Source organism: Rhinolophus sinicus, linkage group LG05 (genome assembly GCF_036562045.2).
Source record: "Rhinolophus sinicus isolate RSC01 linkage group LG05, ASM3656204v1, whole genome shotgun sequence".
NCBI lineage: Eukaryota > Metazoa > Chordata > Mammalia > Chiroptera > Rhinolophidae > Rhinolophus > Rhinolophus sinicus.
Window position 1 is genome coordinate 26,249,797 of NC_133755.1, and position 20,949 is coordinate 26,270,745.

At 37.0% G+C, this 20,949-nt stretch overlaps 1 protein-coding gene across 3 annotated transcripts in view; it reads right to left on the minus strand.

Moving 5' to 3' along the window:
- The window catches only part of SOS1 (SOS Ras/Rac guanine nucleotide exchange factor 1), a 119,594-nt gene extending 98,875 nt beyond the window's left edge, over positions 1–20,719 (minus strand). For 2 of the 3 annotated variants that reach the window (XM_019742402.2, XM_019742393.2), the window contains exon 1: positions 20,348–20,719. In XM_019742402.2, coding sequence (XP_019597961.1) covers positions 20,348–20,434 — 87 coding nt within the window. In that variant the 5' untranslated portion in view covers positions 20,435–20,719. The remainder of the gene's footprint in view (positions 1–20,347) is intronic. The other variant, XM_019742420.2, reaches the window with a different exon arrangement.
- Between the last annotated feature and the right edge of the window lie 230 nt (positions 20,720–20,949).

Below are 20,949 nucleotides of genomic sequence, written 5' to 3' on the forward strand. Positions count from 1 at the left end.
TATGTATATCCATACTATGGACTATTATTTGGCTATGAAAAGCAATGAAGTACTGACTGATAGATACTATGAAATGGATGAACCTTAAAAACATTTTGCTAAGTGAAAGCAGTCACACACACACACAAAAAAAACCATATATGATTCCTTTTATATAAAATGCCCAGAACAGACAAATCTATAGATAGAAAGTAGGTTAATGGTTGCCTAGGGCTGGGGTAGGGGGTTGGGGGTGAGAGCTGAAGGGTATGGAGTTTGTTTTTCCTTTTTTTACTTTTATTAGCATTTATTTGATACTCAATTTACTCCTGGGCCATAAGGTTTTTTTCTTCAGCTTCTTCTGGGATATCTTTTTCTTCTGTGTAACCTCTCTTCTGATTTAGAAACAATCTGCTCTTTTTCAGTAAGGGTGTCAATATGGCAGGGAGAGCTCATACATGGGTTACTACGCCCATGACCTTTGTAAGTTCTGCACTGCACCTTGGGAGCTTTGTTGACCTGGCTGTGCTCCGTGACCAGAGAATCTACATCTAAACCCTTAAGTTCAGCATTACTCTCTGCATTTTTAAGCATGTGCAACAAAATTCAGCACTCTTTTTGGGCCACTGACCCTGCATCCAGTCCCACCATTTGGTCTGGGCACACCTACCAACTCCCCCATTGTAACAAAGGAATGGCACACATTGCTTCTGTAAAGTGACATCCTTCAGATACTTGGTGACTTTTCAGATATGCATACCCCCTTAATGATGTAGGCAGTTTCACAAGTGTTCTTGAAGTGACCACAAGATATGAACCTCTTGATCTGAATAATTTTGTGGGGTTTTCTGGGGGAACAGCAAACCATTTTCAGAATCACCTCAGGCCACTTACCAGAAAAATGGGTTTCTTTTTGAGGTGAAAACAATAATTGATTGTGGTGATGGTTGCACAACTCTGTGAATATACTAAAAGCCATTGAATTGTATATTTTAAATGGGTGGACTGTATAATATATAAATTATATCTCAATAAAGCTCTTACCCAAAGCAGGGGAAAGGGAAGAAAGGAGAGAATAGAGCAAGAAAATAAAAACATATTAGCTGCAAGAGTAGTTTCAGTAGTATGTCTAAACCAATTGTTGAAAAATTAATAATATAAAAAATAACTTAATATATAGCATTAAATGAATCCTGACAGAATTCTGGGCATCCATCTTAAGCCTAGTCTGAATTATATTTATTTAGAAATTAACCACCCAAATTTGTTCCAAATGTTGAAACTTCTGACAAAGCAACATTTATATCAGAAATAGATATTTTTAAAATACACTTTTCTAAAAACTGGAAGTGTATCGTCTTCATAAAATGCTCAACTAATTTCTTGCTTTTAATTACCAGAAGGCACACAGGGAGCAGGAATTTCAAATTATGAGCACAGAACTGAGGGTTTCCCCAGAGGTACTCATAGTACCACCAGGTAAAGGTGAGGAGGCAGCATAATTCTACTCACTGCCTCTGCCAAAAAAACCCTTTCTTTGTGATCTATTAATATATTGAGTTTTCATTTAAGATCTTTTTTTAAAATACTGTTTCTACCTTTAAAGAGGGAGACGGGCTCATTCATTATTGAGAGGAAAGAGCAAGGATTTTGAAGTTCAAAAAGATTAGGCTATACAGATTGTGGGAAGTGCAACTGGAGGGATGGAGGAAGGGAAAGAATAGGAGGAGATTTTCACTTTTATTTTACAGGCCTCAGTATTATTTTCACTAATAATGAATACTGAATGTTTATTACTATTTAAAAAAGAAACAAGATCCCCCAAAATGAGTCAAAAGGAAGGTCTCAATCTTTGAAGTTCTTTTTTTAGTTTTAAGAAAGCTATAAAACCTTTATGAAGATGCCCATAGTTACCAACATATTGGCCATTTGAAACTCTTTTTTTAAAAATACAGAAATAAACTTATATTTTTGCTATAACCAAAGTATCCAAACAAAAACACCGAATGGGGAAGAAATACACAGAAAGAATGTTTTGGCTCATGCATGATATTTATGTACCATGGTATTAACTACATAAAACAAAATCAGGAGTTACTTAATGGCAGAACAATAAAATAAATTCTATAAAAGGTTGGATATTTTAATCATTCCAAAAGGTATGGTTCATTCCATATATCAAAACTATTAAAAAGTATCAAAAACTGTATTAAGTTATATATTTTGCCAACTTCAAAGTTGTTCAACCTAAATACTGTTTAAAAGGACTCTCAACAGAAGACAAAAATCCAAAAAAGCAAAAGCAAACTAGAACTGGCTTATTATACAGATCTGAAAATATTTCTGGTTACTTATATTTTTCCCACCTTACAAAGTTTTAAACCTCAGCTAAAATGTTAATGTAACACAGATAACTTCAAATATAGTCATAGGATATTCTACTGTACCAAGTCCTGGATTTACAGTACATGTATTAAGAACTGAGATATTTAATTCTGAATTTCAAGTATGGTCAATGGAATGAAAATTACTTTTCATGAAGTAAGTTTATAAATTGTACTTTGAATAACTTGTTACAATGAAGTATTAAGTTGTGAGTTTTACAGGAAACATGTAAATGTAATAATGTAAAGCACAAACACAATTAAACACACTTTAGTACACAATATGCAACAAAAATGTTATGTAAATTTGATATTAAGTAAATTGTCAAAATACTTGTTAGAAAAGACTTTTTAGCAGAGTCGGTTCAAAATTATTTCAAACTTATAAACTGATTACTACTCCTAGAGATTATGTTTGACTCAGAATACATTTCCCACAGAAATAACGTTAAAAATGGAGATAAAGTCATCTGGCTCTCAGAAGTCCACTTAATAAAATTATTATTATAATCATAGTCCTAAGGTAAGAGCCTGAATTCTAGAAGCTAAGAGCAGAAAATTGTGTGATTAAAAAAAAAGAAAATAGGAAGAATATTTTATTCCCCTTACCAATATATAAAGTAGCCTCAGTTTCCAACTATATGCTGCCGACAAGAGACTCACTTTATACCCAAAGATACAAACAGATTCAAAGTGAAAGGAAAGAAAAAGATATTTCATGCAAATAGTAAGCAAAAGAGAGTGAGGGTGGCTATTTTACTATCAGGCAAAATAAGCTTGAAGTCAGAAACTGTTATAAGAGACAAGGAAGGGCATTATATGTTAATAAAAGATATTAGAAGGGATACTTCTATAGGGATACTAGAAAAAGAAGAATAAATTAAACTCAAAGCTAGGAAATAATAAAGATGAGAGATACAGAAAATACAAAATAGAAAAACAATAAAGAGAATCGATGAAAACAAAAGTTACTTCTCTGAAAAAAAATTAACAAAACTGACAAACCTTCAATAGACTGTCTAAGAAAAAAAAGAAGACACAAATAACTAAATTCAGAAATGAAAGTAGGGACATTACTATTCACTTCACAGAAATAAAACACATTATAAGAGAATACATTATAATAGAATACTGAACTATTATACACCAACAAACCAGATAACCTAGAACAAATGGACAAATTCCTGGAAACACACAAATTACTTAAATTGACTCAAGAAGAAATTAAAAATCTCAAAAGACGTACAAGTAATGGCACTGAATCAGTAATCAAAACTTCCCAACATGGAAAAGTCAGGACCAGAAAAATGCACAGGTAAATTCTACCAAACATCTAAAGAATTAACACCAATCTTCTCAAACTCTTCCAAAAACAGAAGAGGAAGAAACACTAATTCATTCTGTGAAGCCAGCATTACCCTGGATACAAAAAGCAGGTAAAGACATCACAAGAGAAGAAAATTACAGACTAATATCCTTTATGAGTACAGATGCAAAATCCTTAACAAAATACCAGCAAACTGAATCCAACAGCATATTAAAAAAAGATTTTACACCTTGACTAAGTGGGATTTATCCCAAGAACACAAAAATGATTCAATAGAAAAAAATTGATCAATGTAATACACATTAATAGAATGAAGGAAAAACACACACACAATCTCTCAATTAACTCAGAAAAGATATTGGAAAAACCCAACATCCTTTCATAATAAAAACACTTATAAAACGAGGAATAGAAGGGAACTTCCTCAACATAATGTAGGGTATCTGACAAACCCACAGCTAATACTATACTGAATGGTGAAAAACTGAAAGCTTTCCCCCAAGATCAGGAATAAGACAAGGATGCCCACTTTCACCAATGCTATTCCAAACTGTACTAAAAGTTCTAGCCACAGCAATCAGACAAAATAAATAAATTAATTAATTAACTAATTAATTAAAAGGCATCCATAGTGGAAAGGAAGAAGTAAAACTACTTCTATTTGCACATGATGTAATCCTATATATAGAAAAATCCCCAAAGAATCCACAAGAAAGTTACCAGAGTTAGTAAATTAATTTAGCAAAGTTGCAGAACAAAACCAATACACAAAAAGCACTTGTGTTTCTATACACCTGCAACATACAAATCTGAAAAAGAAATTAGCAATGTAATTCTATTTAGCAACTAAAAGAGTAATAGCACCTAAAAGAATAAAATATCTAGAAATAGATTTAATCAATTGAATTAAGGTGAAAGACTTTTATCCTGTAAACAAATATGTACAAATTAAAGAACACATTCTTAGACATCAATGAGTCAAAGAAGAAATCACAAGGGAAACTACAAATACTTAGAAAAAAACACAACACAACAAAACATTGCTGGAGAAAATTAAAGAAGACCTAAATAAATGGAAAGACATCCTGTTTTCCTGGATAGGAAGACTTAATACTGTTAAGATATCAATACTACCAAAATATTCTACAGATTCAATGTAATCCCTAGCAAAATTCCAACAGTCACTTTTGCAGAAGTGGAAATGCCAATCTTCAAATTCATATGGAATTGCAAGGGGTGCTAAATAGCCAAAACAATTGTGAAAAAGAAAAAGTTGGAGGATCACTTTCTGATTTCAAAACTTACTACACAATACTACAGTAATCAATATAGTGTGGTAATGCCATAAAGATAGACAGACACATAGACCAATGGAATAGAATTAAGAGTTCAGAAATAAATCTCTACATTTGTGGTGAATTGATTTTTGACAAAGGTACCTAGTCTATTCAATGGGTAAAGATCAATCTCTTCAACAAATGGTGCTAGGACTTTATTTTATATATATATTAATAGGATAATATTTTATATATATAAAATATATATAAAATAGGATAATATTATATATATATATGAAATATTTTAAAATATATATATTTATTTCCACATGTAAAAGAATGAAATTGGATACCTAACTCACACCAAATACAAAATTTAACCTAATACGTATCAACCCAAATATAAAGGCTAAAACAATAAATTTCTTAGAAGAAAGCTTAGGAGTAAATCTTCATGACCTTTGCCAATGGATTCTTAGGTATGACACCAAAAGCATAAGCAATGAAAGAAAAAAAATAAATTGAACTTCATTAAAATTAAAAACTTTTGATTGGGTCTGAATGGGAGAAAATATTTAACAATCATATATCTGAGATGGGTCTAATATCAAGACTATATAATGATCTCCTAAAATTCAACAACAAAAATACAAACAAGCTAATAAAAAACTGGGTAATAGACTTGAATAACATTTCTCCAAAGAAGATATACAAATGGCCAACAAGCACGTAAAAACACGCTCAACATCATTAGTCATTAAGAAAATTCAAACCAAAAGCACAATGAGATATTTCACACGAATGAAGATGGCAATTAAAAAATATCAAGTGTAGGTGAAGAAACGGGGAAATTGAAAACTTGGTGTATTGCTGGTAGGAATGCAAAATGGTGAGGCTGCTGTGGAAAACAGTGTTGTAGTTCCTCAAAAAGCTGAACATAGCATTACTAAATGACCCAGCAATTCTACTTCTAGGTATATACCCAAAATAATTGAAAACAGGGACTCAGATACTTATATACCAATGTTCATTGTAGCATTATTCACAATAGCCAAAAGGTAGAAACAACCCAAGTGTCCATCAACAGATAAATGGATAAACTAATGTGATATATTAGTTTATATATAAAAGTATATATTTATATATATAATTTTATATATATAATATAAAATTATATATATAAATATATAAAATATGTTTTATATATATAAAATATTTAAATATATATATATATTTATTTAGTCTTAAAAAGTAATGAAATTCTAATACATGCTACAACATGGATGAATCTTGAAGACATAATGCTAAGTGAAATAAGTCAGACATAAAAAGACAAATATTGTATGATTTCACTTATATGAAATAGATAAAATAGGCAAATTCATAGAGACAGAAAGTAGATTAGAGGTTACCAGCGGCTGGGGAGGGGGAAGTGGAGAGTTGCTTAATGGTGATGGTTGCACAACACTGCGAATGTAGTTACTGGCACTGAATTAATACACTTAAAAATGGCTAACTTTGTGTAAAAAATATATATTACCACAATAAAAAATTAAAAGTTATTAAATATGTGTACAGAAATCAGAATCCTAACAAAGGTTTTTAAACAAAACAGCTGTGAATGTAACTATCAGTAAGTGCATTCCATTACCAATTATTGGGCCATACATATAAATCAATTTATATGCAAATGGTTTAGATTATACGTAAAATAGAAAATGGGATTTATCTATAAAGAAAGGGAACAGTTCGAAGGAGTCCTTGATTAACAATAAGTGGCACCGACCAAGGGTAAATGAGCGAGTAACACAGAAGGCAACTGACAGCAGCATTTCCGAAATGAGTGCTGCTTGGAAACTGTAGGATGTGTTACCGGTGTATTTTAAAAGTGTTTCATGATCAAATAAATTTTGGAAATGTGGGATTAAACAAAGTTGAGATTTTTTTAGGACCTATAATATGCTGATATGCACTGTGAATATCCAGGAGGGGATATGGAATTTGTGTTTTTAAAACTTACTTTCTATGGAATTCTTTCTTTGAGCATCAGAGATAGAGTTTGAAAAACAACCTTCTCCCCTAGAGTTTGCAATTAAAGATGATATGAACTCAGGGGGGAAAAAAAGGAAAAGGGAAAAGTTTGTTTCAGTAATTCTAAAAGAATAACTGGAATTTAAGTTAGCTTACTATAAAAAGTCTCTGTTAATTAAAAACTCAACTTTTTTTTAATCTTCAAGAGTTGTTTTAATATTTACTTTTAACCTTGAACCAAACTGCTTTCTATGTATGAGGAATAATCCTATTTGCAATTGGGATATTTTAACACATATGAGCAAATCATAATTTTTTTTATCACGAGATATGTTTCATAAAATCAACAATTGTTTTTTAATTATAGAGCCATAATGCTTGCCATACAATAAGTGCTCAACAAGTTTAGTGAATAAAACCAACAGGAAAAATCAGCAGGAAAACAGCATTAAAGAAATTTTTTTTCAAAATTATCTTACTGTTACAATCTTAAAATATCTATTTTTAAAACATATCGGTGCAATTAAGGGTCCATAAAAACAAAACTTTAAATTACTTTTCTCCAATGTATACCCCATCCTCAACTCAAATGGAAGGTTTTCAGAATTTGACTTTATGAGGACTTTCTTTTACTGATTTATTTTCCTCTGCCTCTAAGGTAGTGCAGCGGAGAAAGGAAAATCCACAAGCAGTCGTCTTCCTGACTGGATGGCTGGACTGCTCAGGGTACTGCTGAGGTGCCTGAAGCGTCCCTGGTCACTAGTTCACATAGTAATACTATGAGCATCATCCGCATTGTTTACTTTTGTCTTTACTGCTTTGTTTCTGGTTTCGTACATTAAAGGTTTAATGATGGAATACACTTCAATATGAAATGCACACTTCATTTGATAACCAGTACAGCAAATTGTGTACTATCACTATGCATGGCAATTAAGTTTTGACTTTTAGAACAAACCCTAAGATGTTTTCTTAAGCATAAAGGGTTTTGGAGGAACAAATTACCACTTTAAGTGGGGGAAGACTATAATTCAATTATCTTGAATCAGGCAATTTATAGCCAGAGAGGACCCCAACTGGCTATGAGACTGAGCCTCTCAGATGTCTGACTACAGGGAACATAATGGAGGGCCCCAGCTGGTGCACCCTGAAATCCATCACTGTGTCTGTGCGAGGCCTCACTTCTCACTGGCTGCTCCCAGTCAGTGACCGAGCACAGCAGTCACACACACTAAGCAGGCCTATTCCTGGGAAATGAGGAATTCCTGTGATAGGCAACTTTCACTCAAGTACTTCCTGAGGCCTTGGGGAACTTTCCTTAGAACTGCACTGCAGTCTAAGACACTTTCACCTAAATGTCCTTCCTTCCTTACCTCTCTCCTTCACTTGGAGCCAGACTTGCATCACAGTCTGACGACTCCTCATTTTCTCTCACAAGCACTTTTCATAAATTTCTTGCCTACTCGATCCTATCTTGGTATCTGTGCCTCCCTGGAAGCATTACACATTTTTAAAAAATCTAGTCCTTTTAAATTGGTAGTCACAAAATAGTCACAGGGATGTGAAATACAGTATGGGGAATACAGTCAATAATGTTGTAAAAACTACGTATGGTGTCAGATGGTTACTAGACTTATAAGGGGGAATAACTTCATAAATTATATAAATGCCTAACCACTGCACTGTACACCTGAAACTAATATAAAATAATACTGAATGTCAACTATAATTTAAAATATATATACATATGTATGTATATGTATGTGTATATACATATATACACATATATATACACACACATACACCCTGTTTCCCCGAAAATAAGACCTAGTTGGACAATCAACTCTAATGCGTCTTTTGGAGCAAAAATTAATATAAGACCTGGTATTTATTATATTATATTTTGTTATGTTATGTTATGTTATATTATACCTGGTTTTATAGTAAAATAAGACTGGGTCTTATAGTAATTTTTGCTCCAAAAGACACATTAGAGCTGATTGTCCAGATAGGTCTTATTTTCAGGGAAACACGGTATATGTACATATATATTATATATACATATATATATGTATGTTCATGGGATGTGAAGTACAGCATAGATAATATAGTCAATGGTACTGGAATAGCTGTGTCCAGTGTCACATGGGTAGTAGACTTGTTGGGGTCATCACTTTGTGAGGGGTGTAAATGTCTAATCATTATGTTGTTTTTGTACACCTGAAACTAATAATAAAAAAGAAAAAATCTAATTATTTTAAATGAATTATTTCTAAAATATGTAGCATTTCCTTCCCTATTTGTTAAAATAGAATACACTGAACATGACAATTCCAATGCCTTTTGACTGGTAAAGATATCAACTAAGACCCATCTAACGCTATGCATTACTAGTATATTCTTGAGGGGACAGACTCAGAACCACACGCAATTTAATAAACATGTACTGAGCACCTGCTATCCATGAGAAATATGCTAAGCATTATAGGAAATACAAAGGTGAGTAGGACTGTATTCTTGCCCTCAAGTAACTTCCAATACAGAGGAGAGAAGCCACAGATACAAACTGTAAATGGGAGATTGTCATTAAGTGCTAAAATTGAGGTATAAAGTACTAAGGAAATTAAGAGATTCATTTTACTTAGGGGATGGAGTTGTAGTAGAAAGCCTATGCAGAGGAGATGGCGTTAGAAATGTATTTTGAAAGACATCATCAGAGCCTTCAGGTCGTACCTGTCTGTAATTAACAAAGACAGTCCAAGAAAGATGCTTTCCATGCTTGGCATCTTAGCTACTCCCCAAAGTGTAAATCTGTCAGTACAATTCTCTCACAACCGCTTTCCCGGAGTACTGATGGTTTCTTAGTTCCCCTTCAATTATGCTCTTCTCTCAGTATCCTCTCTGTCATCATCTTTACTATTTAGACTCTTCAGCCAAAAACCTGGGTATCAGCTTTTATCCCACTCACTACCCTGTCATTCAATCACCAATCTACCTCCAAATCTAAAATCTGTCCACTTTTCTCTTTCCACACAGCTACTGCTCTAGTTAAGCCCACCATCATCCATTCCATGAATTGCTGCAAAAATCTCCTAACTGGGGCGGCCGGATGGCTCACTTGGTTAGAGTGTGAGCTCTGAACAACAGGGTTGCTGGTTTGATTCCCACAAGGGCCAGTGAGCTGCGCCCTCCACAACTAGATTGAAGATAACAAGTTGTCACTGAGCTTCCAGAGGCGAGGCCGGATGGCTCTGTTGGTTATAGTGCGAGCTCTCAACAACAAGGTTGCCGGTTCAATTCCCCCATGGAATGGTGAGCTGTGCTCCTTGCCAACTAAAGATTGGAAACAGGGACTGGACTTAGAGCTGAGCTGCGCCCTCCACAACTAGATTGAAGGACAACGACTTTTGAGCGGATGGGCCCTGGAGAAACACAATGTTCCCCAATATTCCCCAATTAAAAAAATATATTTTTTAAAAAAATGCCTTCATGCCTACAGTTCTACTGCCATTTAATCCATGCTGTATAAAGCACACAGAAGCTTTTCTTTCAAATGTTATCCTATGCAGAGCCCCAGTATGTAAAAGGGCTGAGCTTCTCAGCTAAAAGCAAGAGTTTTCAAAGCCCTCTTCGTTCAGCCTCCCTCTTTCCTACAGCACTTCTTCCCTAAAATTGAAGGTGCAGGACAATTAGGGTACTATTGTACTGTATTATAGATACTGCCTCCTCAAAGCAAGCAACACAGTGGAGTGGAAAGAGCTGTTTAAAGCTAGACAGACTTAGATTCAAATCCTAATTCTACTCCTTATTAGTTATAAGATGACAATTTGCCTCTCTGAGGATCCATTTTGTTAGTTGTAAAACTCAGCAGTAAAAATTGCCACCTTGAAAAGTCAATGAATGGAACAGAGATTAAGTAAAGTACCAAGCATAGTGCCTCGAATATTGACACATAGCAGGAACTCAATAAAAAACTATCTACTATGGTTTATCCAGGAAATGTAAGGTTGTTTTAACATTGACAAATCAATGTAATTTACCATAGTGACAGAATAAAAAAGAAAAACCTTATAATAACTTTAACAAAGAAAAATCTTTTGATAAAATTCAATATCCATTTATGGAAAAAAACCTCCAAAACTCTCAGAAAACTAGAAATGGAAGGGGATATCCTCAATCTGATAAACTAACATCACACTTAATGGTGAAATAAGAAATGCTTCCCTTAAGAATGGGAACATGGTAAGGACGACCACTCCCACTACTCTGATTCAACATTGTAATGGAGGTTCTAGCCAGGAAAGGGCAGATAGATAGAAAGATAAATACACAGATAACTATCAGACTGTTTCTATTTGCAGATGACATAATTATGTAAAAAGAAAAAATTCTATGGAGTCTACAAAACAAGTACCAGTAAGGTCAAAGGGTACAAGACCAATATACAAAATCAGCTGTATGTTTATGTACTCGTAGCAAACAACTGGAAAATAAATTTTTAAAACAATTTATGACAGCATCAGAAAACAAAATATTTACGATTAAACTTAACCAAAGACATGTAAGACTTCTACACTGAAAACTACAGTATTGCTGAGAGAAAAACTCTAAATAAATGGACAGATGTACCATGTTCATGGATCCAAAGATTTAACATTGTTAAGATGTCAATTCTTTTTAGTGACCTATAGATTTAATGCAATCATAATCAAAATCTCACCAATTTTTTTTTTTTTTGGTAGAAACTGGCAGGCTAGCTCAAAATTTATATTAAAATGCAAAATCCAGAAACACTAAAACAATATTTTAAAAGGAGAACAAAATTGGAAGACTTACTATAAAATTACAGTAATCAATAATGTGGTACTGGAGTAAAGTAAATAAATAGATCAATGGAATAGAATGGAGAGCCTAGATATATATATATATATATATATATATATATATATATATATATATAATATGTACTATATAATATGTTTATTATATAGTACATATTTAAATACTTGTATATAGTCACATAAATATTACACATATTCATTTAATTTCCAGAAAAACATTAACACAATCCAACAGAAAAAGGAAAGTCTCTTCAACAGATAATTATAAAATAACTAGATTTCAATATAAAAAAAACAAATCTCAATTTCTACCTTATACCATACATAATTAATTTGAAATGAACCATAGATTATGTAAAAGCAAAAACTATAAAGCTTTTAAGAAAACAGCATTAGGAGAGAATATCTTCATGACTTGGTGGCAGGCAAGGGGTTCTTGGAACAGAGAGCAATAAGTAACCTTCAAAGAAAAAAACTGATAAATTTGAATCCTTCAACATAAAAAACTTCTGCTCATCAAAAAACACTACTAGAAGATGGGAGAGGGGTTGGGAGGCTCAGTGAGAAAGGTGAAGGGATTAAGAACTAAAAAGTGGTAGTTACAAAATAGTCACAGGGATGTAAAGTACAGTACAGGGAATATAGTCAATAATATGGTAATAACTATGTATAGTGCCAGGTGGGTACTAGACTAATCAGGGGGATCACTTCATAAATTATATAAATGTCTAACCACTGTGCTGTACACCTGGAACTAATATAATATTGAATGTCAACTGTAATTGAAAAAAACAAATAATTTTTTAAAACACCATTAGAAAAATGAACAGAGGAGTCACAGGCTAGAAGAAAATATTCATAAAACATGTAACTGATAAAGGACAGTTATCCAGGATATATAACAATATACTAAATACTCTTAAAATAAATACTAAAAAGAAAAACAACTCAATTTTTTAAATGGGCAACAGATTTATGCAGACACTGTCCAAACGAAGATATACGAATGGTCAATAAGAACATGAATAAGTGCTAATGTCATTAGTCATCAGGAGAATGCAAATTAAAATCACAATGAGATACCACTACACATCTATCACAATGACTAAAATTAAAGACTAATAACACCAAATATAGGCAAAATATGGAGCAACTGGAACCCTCATACATGGTGGGAATGCAAAAGGGGTACAACTACTTTGAGAAAAGGTCTGGCAGTTTCTCATAAAACTAAACAGACACTCTATGAGACATTTCTCCTGGCATTTACCCCAGAGAAATGAAAACATATGCATACAAAAAGACTTGTATAAGAACATTCATGGCAGCTTTATTCATAATGGCCTCAAAATGGAAAACTCCCAGTTACCCATCTAATTGACAAACTTTTGACATATTCCTGTGACAGAAAAAAGGACCAAATTCTTGATACACAAAACCTCAAAAGTCTCACCAAAAATATATACTGTATGATTTTATTTCTCTGACATTCTAGAATACATAAGTCTATAGTAGGATGACAAAAGATCAGAACAATAGTTGCTTCTGGGAGGGGACAGGGTTTGACTAAGAAGACACATGAAGGAAATTTCCCAAATGAAAGTAATGTTTGATACCTTGGTAAAGCCTTGGGTGGTAGTCATTTGTTAAAACTTATTAAATGGCACAATTAATATTTGTGTATTCCACTGTACATAAATTTTACCTAATAAACAAAAAGAACCATAAACTGATACTAAACTCCAGTTAATGACACAAATGCTGAAATGTTTCAGGGTAAAGTATACTGATGTCTGCAACTTACTTTGAAATACATCAAAACATAAGATGGATTGGTAGACGGATGGAAGTATGGAAAAACATGTGATACGGCAAACACAATAAAAGGTAAATTACAGACTCTATGTGATGGGTATATTGGTATTTATAATAATTCTTTCAACTTTCCTGTATATTTGAAATTTTTTGTAATAAAATGTTGGGTAAAAAACTTGATCACAAGACAAACTATTCTAAAATGAGGTGCAAATTTTTCCCTATTCCATCCATATACATTATGGGGAAGTGGGGAGTAGCGGCCACTTTTATTATGATTTGGTTAAAGCACCTCACTGCTGTGATTTCTGGACCTCACTGCCACTGCTGCACTAGTCTTTTCTCCACTATAATACATTACACTATCCTCGTGGACTTCATCATCCATGCACGCAACACATCTCCTAATTATCTAATCTCCTTCCTCTCTGGAATCTTAAAAACCCCAAAATATAATTATCATCATCTCTAACCATAATACCCTATCTACTCCCATTATCCTCCTCTTCCAATTTATCTAGATTTCTAATCCATGGAGCCCTCATTTATACCTCATTTACCTCTCTTGTAGTTTTACTTCTTCTCTGTCACCCGAAATATCCCTATCTTCTTAGTCCCTACGACAGCCACGGGCAATCAACTATCCTTCTCTACCCATTTACCTGAGCTAATGATTGCTGCTGGAGGAAAATCTCACAACCACCAGACCAATGAACGCTACTCCAAATTTATGGTCTCCACACTCGACACTGCTCGGCAATTCCTTTCTAATTCACTGGTTGGCTCCGCCTCCACAATCTACAGCAGCAATTCCAAAATTTCATCATGCTTCTTAAATCCTTACTCATTTCTCTTTCCTCACTCTGTGTAAAGGCTCTTGCCTTTCATTTCATCATGAAAATAGAGGCTACCTAGCATGAACTCCCTGCTCTCCACCTACAAACCCATCTTTATCTCTTTCCCTCCCATTTCAGAAGAATGTCATCACCCCTGCCAGAGGTAGCATAACATAGTATTTAAAAATGCAGACTCTGTAACCAAATTGCCCTTTCCAAACCTCAGTTTCCTCTTGTAAAATGAAGGCAATAACAGTATCCTGTGAGAATTAGAGAACATATGTGAGGCATTTAAAATAGTACCAGCAAATAGTTCAAGGCAAATCCCAAGCTTGTGTTCCGGAGCTCACCTTCTTGTTCAGTATTTCACCAGCACTCTCTACCAGCTCCTTCCCCAAAAGTTCCTAACATATACCAGATTCCCTCACCTTCAAATAAAAACAAAACTGCCCTGCCCAAACCTTGAATCCCCTTCTTGCCATAGATGTATCTCTTTTCTCTTTGTTTCCAAGCTTCTAGAAAAAATAATCTGAAAAAAAGGTCACCTGTCCTTGTTATTCTTTTTCCGTGCTCGTCCATCTTCTACCCTCAAACTGAAACTGCTGGGTCATAAGTGACCCCTTGGCTGTCAAATCTAACATTTTTTCAGGTACCTTATTTGACTTTTCTGAAGCCTGACTTAGTTAATTACTCTTTTCTTGAAACGCCTTTTTTTCTCAGCTTCTTGAACACTAGGGTCTCCTTTCTACCTGACTCCTTCCTTCTTAATCTCCTTTACTCACTCTTTTCCCTCTGCTCTCCCCCTACACGTTATTGTCCACTCTCTTCCTCCACTTCTACTGCCAGCCCTATTTCAGTCTTACCTCTAGTCATTTTCAGTGGGTGACCTCATCTACTTTTTTTTCCCAACACTTTCTTTGAGGTACAATGACATACAATGAATAGCATCGACTGTAGCTGTACAATCTGTTAAATTCTAACATATGTATACACCCCTGAAACTATCAGCACCATCAAGACAAATGAACATGAAAGTTTCCCCCCTAACACAACTACTGGCCTGCTTTTTGTCACTGTAGATTAGTTTGCATTTTCTGGAATTTCACATAAATAGAATTAAACAGTATACACTCTTTTTATAAGTCTGGCTTCTTTCATTCTTTTGAGATTCAGCCATGTTGCCCTGTGCATCAATAGTTCATTCCTTCTGTTGCTAGGAGTCCTCCAATGTGTGGCTATGTCGCAATGCGTTTATTCATTCACCTGCTGATGAACATTTGGGTTGTTTCTAAGTTTTTGCTGAGCAGAGCTGCCATGAACAGTCACGTGTAAGCATTTGTATGGATACAGGCTTCATCTAGTCTATGGCTTTCCTTACACACCTAGAAGTCCCAAATCTGCTCCACCAGATACCAACAACCAACTGCCAGTGTGACAAGTCCACCTGGATAACCCAAAAGGACTTTTAAATCAACATGTCCAAAATTCATCACGCCACTCTCTCCTTCCTAACAACGGGCTCTGCTCCTACATTCCCTATCCTGACTCGAGACATTCAAACTAAACACTTAAAGAGTCTTCCTGCTCTCTTACCACTTCCCCCAATCACTCAGCAAGTTACTAGGTCCTGTCAATTCTGCCTTTTAAACATCTTTCAAATAAAATCCACCCCCACACTTCCATCTTAGTTCAAATGCACTCTTAATTCAAATGCATATCATCTCTTGGCTGGACTAACAAACTAGCCTTCTAACTTTTCTCCTTACCGTGGGTCTCATTCTTCTCTGATGCATTTTCTATTCTCTGGCCAAAGTGAATTTTCTAGAATTCATATCTGATGTTACTCCCCTATTTAAAATTCCTCAATGACTTCTATCCCCTCTAGACAAAATTCAATCTCCTTAGCTTAACATACAAAACATTCTCTATAAACCAGTTTCCTCTCCAAACTCACCTTATGCCACTTCCCATCATATTCTAACTTAGTCATTTCTGGATGATGTCATTTACCTTTTCATCTTTAGTGCTAAGGGCAATACTTGGTCTGCAGCAGGCATGATATATTTGTGCAGTACTCAAGCTAGAACTTAGACTGATAGATGCAGTGAGACATTCTGGGCATATTCAGGAAAAATAGTAAAGCAGTCTGGCTGAAGCATAAAGAATAGAAATATAGGCAATCCAGTCAGAAAAGCAGAATGAAGCCAGATCATCTATCATCATCAATTCCACGATAAAGAATGTGCACTTCATCCTATCCCCTCAAAAGACATCCAAGTTTCTGAACAAACCTGTGACATGTTCAGAAGTGTACTATAACTTCTAAAACTTGAATAATAAATAGATAGGGGCGGCCAGATGGCTCAGTTGGTTAGAGCGCGAGCTCTTAACAACAAGGCTGCTGGTTCAATTCCCACATGGGATGGTGGGCTGCGCCCCCTGCAACTAATGATTGAAAACGGTGACTGGACTTGGAGCTGAGCTGCGCCCTCCACAACTAGATTGAAGGACAACGACTTGGAGCTGATGGGCCCTGGAGAAACACACTGTTCCCCAATATTCCCCAATTAAAATAATAATAATAATAATAATAATAATAATAAAGGAGAGGTGAGGGGCAGTGAACTCAGTTACGTGGCTATCCCAATAGTCTGGGAAAGGGGACTCAGAGCAATTGGAGTAGGAGGGAACAGATTAGAACATGTTAAAGGGGAACGAATCTACAGGTTCTACCTGGGTGTAGTCAGTAAGGCAAAGAGAAAAGTCAGAGATGACTCCGAAGTTTTGAACCAGTCACATAAAATAATAAAGCTATTAATCAAGAGACAAAAATTGTAATGGTAGGTGGAAGGGAGTTGATGATTTTAGTTTGGGTATTTCCTCAACCATTCATTCAAATTTAAGTGCTTACTAGGTGTCAGGCACTGTGTACATGGGAGGATAAAATAAGGGTAAAATATTATCCTTGTCATCAAGGACCATCCAAACTAGTTGGGGAAGAGCTGGGGTGGGGGAGGGGGATCAATTATATAGAAACTTAGAATTCATTGTTAAGTGCTAGGCAAGGGTGCTAATAGAAAACAAAGACTATCCCACTCCGCCCTGAAGATTTGAGAAAAGATCTGAGGTCAGACTGGTCCAGAAGTAGTGTTAGGCCAGGCAAAGGGCAGTCCAGGTGAAAAGAATAGGATCTCCACAGAGCTTCAGGTAACATAACACAAGTTGGGCACATCGGCAAATAGTGCAATAAGTCTAAAGAAGGAGTTCAAGATACGGAGATATCCAAATTAAATGTCTACCGTGTTCCCCCGAAAATAAGACCTAGCCGGACGACCAGCTCTAATGCGTCTTTTGGAGCAAAAATTAATATAACACCCGGTCTTATTTTACTATAATATAAGACCTTATGTATATTTATATAATATATAAAGGTCTTATATAATATTTATATTAATTTTTGCTCCAAAAGACGCATTAGAGCGGATGGTCCAGCTAGGTCTTATTTTCAGGGAAACACAGCAGCAGGCAGATGAAAATGCAGGTTTTGAGCCACCCAAAGCACGTCCAGATATGAAATATGTTTTTAACCTTGTTTTAGGTGGCTTAGAATCATCATTAGTAGATATTTTAAATAAGAATTGGAAAGAACATGCTACACACCTGAAGCTGAAGTTGAATAATATTGAATGTCAACGATAATTAAGTATATGTATACATATATTGTCACGGGATGTGGAGTACAGCATAGGGAATAGAGGCAATGGTATTATAATAGCTGTATACGATGTCAGAGGGGGTAGCAGATTGCGGGGAGGGGAGTCATCACTTTGTGAGGGGTGTAAATATCTAACTAATACATTGTTTTGTACACCTGAAACTAATTATAAAAAAAAAGAACTGGAAGAACCTCACCTATCAACTAGGTTGTGTATACTTCCACCTCCTCCCATCACTTCTACTGTCATACAAGGGCATTCCTGCCTAAAGTCAAAGCTGGTTTAGGTAAATAAGCAGAGGGTTGGTGGAGGGCTGTGGTAAATTGAAAATACATGCTGTCTAAGAGGACAGCTGCAGCACTTTCCTGCCTTGCTTGAAAGCGGGCCCATGTGGGGAGAGCTTCCTACTCTTCAAGAAAAGCTCAAAATTCTGATTTTATGTAATATCTCCCATTTTTAAACATTGGCAACTAATTACATTAAAATTAAAACAACACGGTGTCAGCCAAACCAAATGCTTCTGTGGACAGATTTTAGCAAGGGCCACCAATGTGGCAAAGTTGGACCTGGTCTGCCAACTCCTGCTCTTTTCACTGCTTAGTAGTCCCCTCAATTGATAAGAGTATCTTGATGGTTCCCCTGGGACAGGCGTTGCTTACTTCTAAACACAATAGCCCCAAATTGATAGTGTTTTAGGAGGTTTTTTGTATTTTTTTAACAATTTTTCTGTCTCCTCCCCACCTTGGTCAGGATACCAACCAGTTCTGGCATCACTGAGACCTCCTACTCACCTTCTATTACAAGCTAAGATGTAGCACGTAGGTAAAGCAAAAGGAAATACAGTGAGAGCCTGAAGAGATTTCTAATGAATAAAGTCTATAAGGCAAACAGCATCTGTTTTTGGTTTTCTTTAAAACAGTATCATAGAGATGTGTGTGGCTAGTCAGATACCTAAGGAAAAAAGTCAACAACTTACATCTGAAATATATGAGCAAATTCTGCTAACGAACCAAATAGTTTCCACTGTAAGATACCAAGAAGGGGAGAGGGAGAACCGGGCAAAAGGGAAAGTAAAAGTTGCTGGCCTTTGAGAAATATCAGACACCTTTCAAGAAACAGTTTTTAAAAGGATAAATGCTTAGAACAAAAGGTACACCCATAATCTGAACTCTCAGTAGGAGTAAAAATATTTTCACCAGATAACATGAATCATTCTTTGAGCAACAAGAAACTGGGATTTAGAAACACCATTAGAAGAGCAAGCAATTTCTGTATTTATAGAAAAGGTAAAAGGAAAACAAAAAAATACTCTGGTTGTTTCTAAGGTTCAGTCAAGCACACCAGTTTCTGATGTTTTAATGTATTTGTTAAGTCACAATGTTGCTTTAGAAGCGTTTAAAATGTAGCAACATTTCCTAATTACACTAAAACATTTAAAAAGTACAAATCGTGGGGTATATAACTTTAGATAACAATGTGGCAAACTTGAAGAAACACAGGAAGTTTAAAATTTCTGATCCACAAACCGAACGATAGTGCCAAAATTCTCAGATTTTGGAAAGAAAGAAAAAGAAAAAAAAAGAGTGGCTTGCACACCCGTGCCTGTTAATGGGAGGAATGGAGGAATTCGGGGGAAATGAAGAGTGATTACAGAGGGCGAGCAAAGCAGGCCATATTCCTGCTGGCAGGCGAGCTCTGCAATTACTTAGAGCAAGCATTATGGCCAGAGCGTATCGAGCCCACTGAAACCGGCAGACTGAACACCTAAAACCGGAGGCTGACAGCAGGTCTGGGTAAGACCAAGAAGCCGGAAAAGTGGCCTGCTTTGACCTCCGCTGAGACCTGAGGCTGCTCCAACTCTGGTGAGAAAATCAGGGGCAGGACCTTAAGCTGTCAGGGACTGGATGACTTGGACAAACGCTCCCCGCTTTCCTGCGGCCTTCTCACACACGGAGTGAATGTCAACAACGACAGCCAGCGACTGTGGGGGAACCTCAGTGTGTGCCGTCCTTTCTGGGAGGCAGTGAGACCGGGAAGAAAGACGGCCCCGCGCGCGCCCCGCCTCCCCAGCCCTTGCCCAGCCCGGCCCGGCGCCCTCGCAGGGGCTGCAGCCGGGAAGCGGGGTCCCCTGCGCTCCTCACCTTTTTCAGCGCAGGCACCAGCAGCCCCCGCCACTTGGGCGCGTTCTCCTCGCTGAAAAACTCGTACGGCAGCTGCTGCGCCTGCATGGTGCCCCCGGGGCGCCCTGGACTGGGAGGGGGCGGCGGCGGCCGGACCGGGAGCCGCGAGAGGGCGAGCTCGCAGCGCGGAACAGGGCCGCGGCCCCACCGGACGGCCCGGCCCCCTCGGGGCGCCGCGCGGCCGGGCTAGCCTTGGAGAGAGTGCTGGGGGGCGAGGCCCGCGGCCGGCCACCCACCCGACACGGGCACCAGCCGCAGAGAGCGAACGCAGCCCAGAGGCGGTGGCGGCGGCATCCCGCACCACCGCCCAGGGGCCGGGCCCCCCCACCCCTCCCCGGCCCGCCGGCGCCGCCCCGGGCTGCCCTCTGCCGAGGCCGCCGCCCGCCCGCCTGCCGGGGCTGCGCTCCTGGGCCCGGCCTGGCCCCGCGGCGGAGCCGGCGGCTGGGGGAGGGCGTGTGGAGGGGCGCTCCGGCCGCGGCGACCGCTCAGCGCAGCGGAGACCGCGAAACGCGAGCGACCCCGGGCGGGGCGGAGCTGGGGCCGGGGTCTAGCGGGGGAGGGGA